This window comes from Micromesistius poutassou (assembly GCF_964030765.1).
Source record: "Micromesistius poutassou genome assembly, chromosome: 8".
Classification (NCBI taxonomy): domain Eukaryota; kingdom Metazoa; phylum Chordata; class Actinopteri; order Gadiformes; family Gadidae; genus Micromesistius; species Micromesistius poutassou.
The window spans coordinates 14,021,733-14,031,384 of NC_140278.1; the positions used below are offsets into that span (position 1 = coordinate 14,021,733).

At 43.2% G+C, this 9,652-nt stretch overlaps 1 protein-coding gene across 1 annotated transcript in view; it reads right to left on the reverse strand.

Annotated features, from left to right (window-relative positions):
* The window catches only part of ptprub (protein tyrosine phosphatase receptor type Ub), a 143,083-nt gene that overhangs the window by 68,656 nt on the left and 64,775 nt on the right, over window positions 1-9,652 (reverse strand). The window contains exon 3 of the mRNA XM_084471924.1: window positions 4,922-5,193. Within this exon, the coding sequence (XP_084328050.1) occupies window positions 4,922-5,193 (272 nt within the window). The remainder of the gene's footprint in view (window positions 1-4,921; window positions 5,194-9,652) is intronic.

The window sequence follows — 9,652 nt, forward strand, 5'->3', positions numbered from 1 at the left end:
CAGAAATAGCCCGGCCCTCTGGACCACAGAGGCTCTGTTACAGCAACAATCGGCATCACAACCCTGACCGGACGATGACCCCTCCCTGGGCTGTACCGGTGCCCACGGACCTCCATGGGATGTGAAGAAATTGGGGTTAGCTGTGAGGCCTGGGCTGAGAATGAGACAGCTCAGTGTGTAATGTTGTCAAAGGAAAGATAAATTAAGCTTGAAATTTAGCGGTGAAAGAGGTAGGAGGAGGGGGGGGACAGGGGTAGTGGCACCAGTAGAAGACATTGTGGGGAGGGGAGGGTTGAACGAGGGCTAAGGACGGAGTGGGGCCTGATTGAGTGCTAGAGCGACCCTGGTGAGTCTGCAGACGGGTGCTTGTCTGGCTGGGGTTAAACGCCAAGGCTGAGCTGCTGCATGTCGGAGAGGACGGGGGAGTCTGGATGGTGTATGGAGACGGGGGAAGGGATGAAGTGCCATACTCATGTCTACTTTGAAACGTTTCATTTAATTTCACCATGTGTCTCTTTTCCTTTAGTTCTTTCTTCATTGTTTTTTATTCTTTATCTTTACTATATTTACTTTTTATTCTGAAATTGTGTGTGTGTGTGTGTGTGTGTGTGTGTGTGTGAGTGGTGTGAGTGGCTGGCTGGCTGCCTGCCTGCCTGTGTGTGCAAAAGCAATTCATCAATATTCTACAACTTGCACCGATCACCTGTAGCATTAATGTAAGTGTTGAACTGCTTATCTTACTGAGAAGACACACTGCTTGTCTTAATGCGATATTCAGACAAACTGCTTGTCTTACTGCAATATTCAGACAAACTGCTTGTCTTACTGCGATATTCAGTCTGTCATTCTGAGGAACAGACACACTGCTTGTCTTACTGTGAGACTTAGTAACATTGTATGTCCTACTGTTAGACTCAGAAACACAAAGCAACACAAAGTACCTTGAAGACTAATTGAAGGTGCCATTAATCTAAGCAGAGCAAAGGCGCTCAGTATGAAATTGATTGCAGGTTCATCTATAATTGTCTTCACTATGATACAGGAGGTTATTTGGAGGGATGTTTAGTGAGTATGTATTTTAATAAACAACCAGCTCACATTTTATTGATATCCTAAATTAATTAATCCACGCCCTCCAATACATTTCAATCGTCCCTTCTCTGAAAGGCAACATAATCTATCTATATATATCGCCTGCTGACAAAAATGCCATAAAAGTTGTACACAAAGTGATCCACAGCTTCAATAAAACATATAATGCTAGATTTTATTTAATCACTGGCTAATGTCTAAGGGGAAAGTCGTCAAATCAAAAAATAAATTATTTTTGCTATAAAAACCTCCAGTATCCACTGATTTCACACAAGGCCGGCGAAGCTGTGAGGCGGCAAGGCCTTGCACTCATCATTACACCCATCAGAGGGAGAGATCGCCGTCTGACACCCTCACACACAAAGGTTGAATGCTCAGGTACAGCCACCCAGGTGGAAAATGCCACAGGATGAGAGTCGGTGGAGATACTTAGGACACCGTGTCAGGAATCTCAAATGGTTCCCGGCCACGTAAAACATTTTATATTTTCCGTCACCACAGGCAGCTGCCTGGAGGTCTCAGCAGGGGTTGGGGGAGAATACGAGAGATTACCAGACAAAGCTGAAACATAAGTATTCTAATGAGTATTTTCTTTGCCGTGCCTTTGATGTATCTCTGGTTTCCTTAACTTGCGGCTCTTCAAAGGAAGAGTCTGCGGTACAGAACTACTAACACAATAATACTTAATTCCTTGGGTGCAGGAGAACCATTGGCCTAATTTGAGAGGCTAGGCTAAGCAGAGTTTAGATACACTGCATGTTTCAGCTATATATATACACATCAGCTGTGTGCATTTTATTCAGAGATATCCAGGATAAACAGGGTTGGGTACAGGAATAGAACAGAAGAACAATGTGTACAGAAAGGCTGGAGAAATCCAACTTATGAGAGAGGAGAGCAAGCTAGAGATAGTGGATTTAGAGAGAGAGAGAGAGAGAGAGAGAGAGAGAGAGCGTGAGAGAGAGCGTGAGAGAGATATAGAGATACAGACAGACAGACAGACACAGACAGAGAGACAGACAGAAAGAGAAGAACAGAGGAAGAGCCACGTTTCCAACTCTAGTTTGCTTGTCTTCGACAACCTGAAATATTTTATATTTGATAGCAAGGTATCCAAGGTATTGCACATGTTTTGACCAATAAATGGTAAAGAAATATGGCAGTAGCAAACAAACAAAAGAAATGTTCTACTGGAAACATCTCAAGCTGATCTCACTATCTCTTCCCTCCACCTATAGATGGTAGGAATCAAGAAAATGTGCATGGTATCCATATAACAGCTAACTAAATCGACAGTTTTCCAGAATCTCAGGGGTGATCAAAAATAGTACCCTCTGGTTAACGAGAGGGTACTGAATTAAGACTAAAGCAATCTATGCACCAAAGACATCACAGGATGACTAGAATGAGAGGTTAAAATCAGCTCTCACTGCTTCAAAGGACTACTGCTGCATGTCATTCTGCCCGGCTTACTTTAAAAATATTTTAAAGTTACAGAGGTTGCTGCCAACATGCCTGAAAGCTTTAAGTCCCTGGTGAACACAGAGATAACCAAGACATTCATCCCAGGCTTAAAACATCTACAAGACTCGCTGTCCTCCCTTCCCAGGCATTGTTCCTGCACTCTATGGTTTATGCAATAGTTTCTGTCCGTATCTGCGCTCATACACCAGCGGAGGCCGCCTGGCCCTTTCGGACACTGCTCTCTTGACACATCGGACCCAAACACTTACTGTCGTGGTGATGCGTTGCTTTCTATAGGGCGAGGCCCACGCGAGTTCTCCAATCTCAGGAGATGTGTAAACGGCTACTAAGGGACTGGTAATGTAAAATGAGGTATGAGATTGACCGGACCAATTGTTTAGTCTCTGACTGGCGAGTAGGAGCGCATTAGCATGGGGTCAGCTGAAGTAGTGCTGAAAGGTGGAAGAGGAGAGGGAGATGAGAATGAGGAATCAACATGGTGCGGTTTTATGGGTATCCGTGGGAGGAAAATTTGGGAGAGAAAATGGTACATGGTGACAAAAGCCCATGATCTCGGAAGCTAATTTAATCCAATACATTTTAGACCTGAACCCTCTCTACTAAATAAAATATTAGCACTTACCATCAGGGGTTTAAACTGTTTTAAATTTTGGTGCTACCATTTTTGTTGTACTCCTCCACCATTTTGTACAGCTCCCTCTCATAGTCCATAATACCTTCATTCTCCCCATGAAGCATCTTTCTGGCAGCACTGTTGCAATGTTGACTCACCTATGAGCCATTTGTATTTGTCTTTAACAGAGTAATGAGGAGATATATGCATCTCCACATGGCGAGTCAGCAGGAAGAGCCAAAGTGCCCCGAAAATAGCAAAAAACTCATTTTGCGCCATAAAATGGAGAAAGAAGGGACAAAATGGGGTTTGCAGTGTAGTATTTTTGGGCGATGAGTTCACACAGTTGCATTCCAACTCCTAATGGCTGGTGTGGAAGCCTGGTCCTTTGCAATACCGATAACGTCCATCGGTCGCCAAGTGTCCTTTGCAGTTCTCTTTGTTCAGACACCAAATCACACGAACAGAGTCCTCATTAAAAGGTCTCAACCTAAAGGTCCCATACTGTGCAAATGTCAAACAGTAATGGAATGATAGGCAGTAAAAAATTGATGTAATTACTGCTCTAACAGTCATGCAAGTGGGCTGCCTACCAAACAATCTGGCCATAAAACTGTCCAAAACTCATTATTAGTTTTAGGAGTTTTAGCAGTTTTTAGTTTCTGAACGGAACTATTGATAAGTAAGAAATAGCTGGCCAACTCAGAACGAGAAATGCTGGGAGGCCGGTGTGTGACTGGCAAAAGCATTGATTTGTCTGTGTGTGCTTAAATCATTATCCTTTTCTATGGCCACATTACAAATGATGTTCCTTGCAAATATAGATCCGGCGAAAAAAAAAAAAAAGTATCAGTAAGTATTTATTCAACAGTGTAATATCAAAATTACTATATATAAGCATGTGACTATTTTCACACAGTTCTATGGAGTGTGTGCGTTTGTGCCTATGTTCTTAAACCTTTGTACATTTCATTTTCAAAAGGCGTTAAAATATTACTTCATGCCGTTGGTACAACAGGACATTATTTCCACAAGGAAGGTCAGATCCTCCCCAGAAAAATGTAAATTAATTAAGTGAGAGATTGACAGTTTACTACTCCACCTAATTGCTTTTTGACAGCTCTGCAGAGTAAGCAGAAAATAAATGAAATTGAACGTGTCGGTGGAAACCTCTACGCTTTACCCGTGGACCTGAAACACATCCAGTGACAGATATTGCATATTGCTCAGAGCGACAATACCTTATTCATATCAGGCAGGGACGTAGAGATGTATTTTCAGGGATAAAATGTCAATCACAGCATGCCTACATAAGAGCCATCATTAGAAAAACAACTCCTCATATAGAAATCAATTAGAATCTAACTGTGAATGATTAACCGCCTGCAAAGGTTGGGGACGATGCTGTCCCTACCTTTCAAAGTACAACTTTAACCAATCCAATGATAGTCACTTGGAGATGATAGAGTCACTCAGCCACCAGCCGTCCCCCTGCCACTCTGAGAGTAAAATACTGCATCAGCTGCATTGGAGCATGCCGGTGTACAGGTGTGACCTGTTATTTACTAGGCTGGTGTCCAGGTGTGTTGCCATCGTATTTTTCAGGATAGTGTCCAGGTGTGTTACCTGGTACTCATTGTGCTGGTCTCCAGGTGTCTCACCTGGTATTCATAGTGACAGTGTCCAGGTGTGTTACCTGGTACTCATTGTGCTGGTCTCACGGTGTCTCACCTGGTATTCGTTGGGCCAGAAGGTGCTGACTGCCAGCTCCACCTGGTGCCACTGCTTGCCGTGGGACCCTGATGTGTTCCACACGGGGCTCCCCAGGGGCCCCCCGTTGACGCGTACATATGCCCTCAGAGCCCCGGGGCTGTGGCCGTCGCGGCTGTACAGGAAGTAGCTGAACTGGACGCAGTGAGTGTCGTTCTCGCTCAGGGTCTGGAGCAGCAGCTGAGCGCGGTGCCCTGCAGCATGCTGGGAGGAGTTGACCAGCATGTAGGATCCTAAAGGGAAGAGCGAGAGGGATAGGAGGTCAGAGGTCAACTAGGGGTAGGTGGCGTCAAACAACAACGCATCTGGCTTGTGTTGTGTTTTCCATGTTATGAACCTGTGCCATTGTAAATATCAGTGAATCAATCACTGAAGCCTTCTATTTCACGACACAAATGTGAACCATATTAATAAATGGAGTGCAGCCTGGGAAAACAATACAATACATCAAATTATTCCTTCATGAAGAGTTTTGTGAAAGGGAGATAGCAAAGCGACGGAGGGTTTTTAATATCAGCACTGATGAGACATTTTGAAGAAGCGCAGTGCCATAACACAGAAAACAAACTGTTCTCAATCATTTGTAGGTGGGAGATTAAACAGGGAGACAATTGAAACAGCTCCACGCATCATTGACGCTCTGTGTGTCGACGGCAGATAATAGGAAAAGTAATGTACTCTGTGGAAATAAAACACAATGGCTCAGCACCAACCCTGGCCTCACATCAGAGACTACGGAGCTGTGTGATGGACAGAAAGAGATAGAGAAGGAGAGACGCCCGGGTAGTCGTGGTCGCTCTGCAAGGTGAGGCCGAGGGTGGAGAGTAGATCTGCGAAGCCCCCGGCAGGCTCTACTAATCAGAATAATATAACCCTATTACCCCCTCGCCTTGCATCTGTCCTGCCTGCAGTCGCTACCGGTTAACGTGATTAGCCCGGCCCTGCTGGGAGCCTTTCTGTCGTACCCACACAATCAGCCTGTTGTCTCCTACCCCAAGGTCTCTCTCCCATTCCCGGCCTGAAATGATCCTGAGAGACAGGCCGGCGTCGGCATACCGAGGGGCCCGGGGGCCCCGGGCGGCCGACACGTCAACGTTCAGACGCTCGGTACAGGAAATAGAACTTCCTGTTAAGGAAACCACTGTCTGCACATCTAAATTGGATTGGATCACGTGACCCGGGGTACTTTACCCATGGAGGGAACATCCAACTGCTGATATATGGGTTAGGGTTACAGTTCCCTGTTTGCCGCAGGTTGATGTATCAAATGTTAGGATACATTCCAAATCACACCTTGATTTACAGAGCAGCTGTTGCCAGACCTAAACTAACGAATCGTGAAAACCCATCAAGTATCTCAAAAACAGTAAAGACAATAGGAAACACATACAATAAAGTTCAATAAATCTTTAACAATAACAAATATGGAATCCTTAATCCTTATAAACCTTTATGTGTAAAGTAAGGACATGAAGGCCATTTGGTTGATGCCCCAATGTTGTCTGTATGTCATCCCATTCCTTTCAACACACCCTGATCTGTGTGTGTGTGTGTGTGTGTGTGTGTGTGTGTGTGTGCGTGTTTGCGTGTGCATGTGTTTTTGGGTTGGACATCCATGCATTCCTCCCGTCTCTTCTCCTAATCAGATCTTTCAGCACCTCTTTGTTTTCCTTTACTCTGCGCTCCTCAGAGACTCATAAACATAACGGCGGCCGGCAAGCGTCTGAATCCATATGGTTTCCAGCAGCTCCAGCGCCATCACTCTCAGCTTTATAGACACATTATGAACATGTTTCTGTACACCGGGCAGGTTCATAGTAATGATATTATGTGAAGTGGAGACACGTGAACTGCAGCCTGGCTGCACTTTAACCTTTATTAGGTTTTTAAATTAAAGCTAGGTGTGGAAATATACTCCATGAGATCCATGAAAGGATATAAGCCATGAATTAAACATTTTGACGGATGAAATAGGCACCTTGAGAGATTCTGGGCTGGAATGGTTTAATGTGGTGATGTCACACACATCCATCAATAGGGAGGGACCAATATTCTGCAAGTGTTTTTCAACATTCAATATTTGTATTTTAAATTTACGGCAAATAAAGCAATGTTTTGCTTTCGTGGTCATGTAAATGGTCATGTCTATTACCATGGTAGCATTTTGAGGTTTATTTTCAACATATTGTTTTTATGTCAAAGCATTGGTAAATATTGCCAATATTTTGGGTTGCCGTTAAATTAACGGCAACCCAAAATATTGGCAATATTTACCAATGCTTTCTTAATTAACGGCGTTAATTAAGAAAAACAATAGAATGGTAACTTATTAGGTAATACATATGAAATAAAATGTCTTCTTCATGAATGGAATTTAGCAATAGCACAAAATGCTACTTAGCAGTATAAACTGCTTCAGCCAAACACCAAACATGTCTGAGTTTCTGAAAAATAGTTCTTGGTAGGTTTAACTTAAATGCTCTCATCAATGCCTCCTTGGATCAGGCTCATCTCTACATGGCTGTAGTGTTTGTGTTTACAATTGTAGATTATTTATCTCACTGACTGTACACTAGTGTTATTTAAAGAGTGAAATACTAGTCTAAGAAAGGATTTGAATCAGGGCCAACTCTGAGCATTAAAGTGAGAGCGGTGGGGCGCGACATTCCACTGCAGAGTACAGAGAAAGTGGTTCATGTTTGTAGAACAGTGAGGAGTGAAACAACACAGCACACTTGGTCTCCACTTCACAGAAGCCTAAGAAGGAGCATGAGCCTCGCAGAATTACCACAAGAAGGTGGGGCGTTTAAGATGTTAGAAGGTCAAAGGATCAACGAGGGTTTGATGTCCTATCTTCAGATGTACTCCGCTAGGGGGGTTACAGTCTAACAGAGGCCTGGACGGCTTTAACCTTGAGCCAAACAACCTGCTGCTGAGAGTCACCTTGAGGAGCCTAGGAGCCGAGGAGCCAAGGGGCGGAAGAGCTTGTTATCTGGGGCAGGGGCAGGGTCACTCTAAACCCACAGTAGCCCGCAACTAGGAGGAAGGCTAGCAAGGTTAGCTCCTTGTGTGGGAGGACTTTCTGTTGCGTGTTCGCTCTCTGGTTTAGGAAAAGAACATCTCAGCTGGAGCCCGTCAATTGATATTATTGTCTAAATTAGCATTCCCTTTTATTACAGCTACCAGTTGGCATTAGGGTGTTTCTGAACCGTGACAGTTATCGGAAGGTCTTTTGATGTCATGTTATTTTGTATAACGGATAATAAAATGGGATTTTCCTTTTCATTCACAGACAGCTAAACAAATCATCTTTCTGTTGGGTGAATCATATTTTTTTATCCATAACCATGATCGTTCACCTTCTAACATTTTCAGTTGACATCTTATGAATGTGCTGCCATTCCCATTTGAACATAATTCAGTGTGAAAATAAATGTAATTATTAAATTAAACCCACAATCGGATATATCTGTGCCACACAAAGTTATTCACTGACGGTATCACCTCTGTCCCTGAAACAGTGGTGAACACATTATGACACTTTATGATAATGATATTATTATTATTATTGATATTAAGTTACTCAGGTTCTCCCTCAGACCCAACATAATTATTTCATTGTACTATCATAGAATTCAGACGCAGTCTTACAATGATGATCTGCTCGTCAAGTCTGTTTGTGTGCGGATCAGGTAGTTAATTGTAATGCTAGAAATTAACTGACGTTGTTGAATCAATTAAGTAAATTAATTAGATAGTTTTGATTTAAACATGTATTATTGCCAGTACAGAGGAAGGCACAGACCTAAAATACAGATATGAGGAATAAAAAATGTGCGTCTGACTTTTGATTTGTCTCAGTTTCATTCTGTATATAGCCCATTTTTTATTGGATATACACTTGTTAGATTTGTACTGAAAACAAACCTTTTTAAAGACTACAGATTTCCGCAGCAGTTCAAGATAGGAACTGCAGAGTTCCTTGAGGCGACCATAAAACTGAAGTTGTTTTACTGAAGATCTAACTTCTAAAATACCTTCATCCTGTCCTTGTATAATACATGACTTCATGAACAGCGCTTTAATGTCACTCCTTCATGCCCAGGTTTTTATGAGATTATGAAAGAGCAGCCTGTAAAGACTCACTTTCTAACAAAGAAGAAGAATATCACAGACACACACACGTACACGCACACGCACACCCACCCAGACACACACACACACACACACACACACACACACACACACACACACACACACACACACACACACACACACACACACACACACACCCACACAGTAGTGCTCAATGCAAACATGCCCTGCGTTACATACCATATACCACCTCTGCATAACCTTTTGTGAATTATGATTCAAAGCACTGGGAAATCTGATAAGGCTGCATCCATCCCTTAGTGTTCCTCCCAAGGGCACGGTTACATCCATAACAAGATTAAGCATGATCCAGCACATCATAATTCATACAGAGCAGGGCTGGACCGGGCCGCAGGACCAGGCTACACGGTGACACAATCTGGAGGGAGCCACAATGGAACAGCTATAGACCAGAGATAAATGAATAGCAGCGATGTATGGCGGGCATTGGACGATTATAAAGGTGAAGGATTTGGGTCATACAAACCAGGGACACAGAATATCATTAAAGGGATTTGTCAATCGAAGGCTGTAATT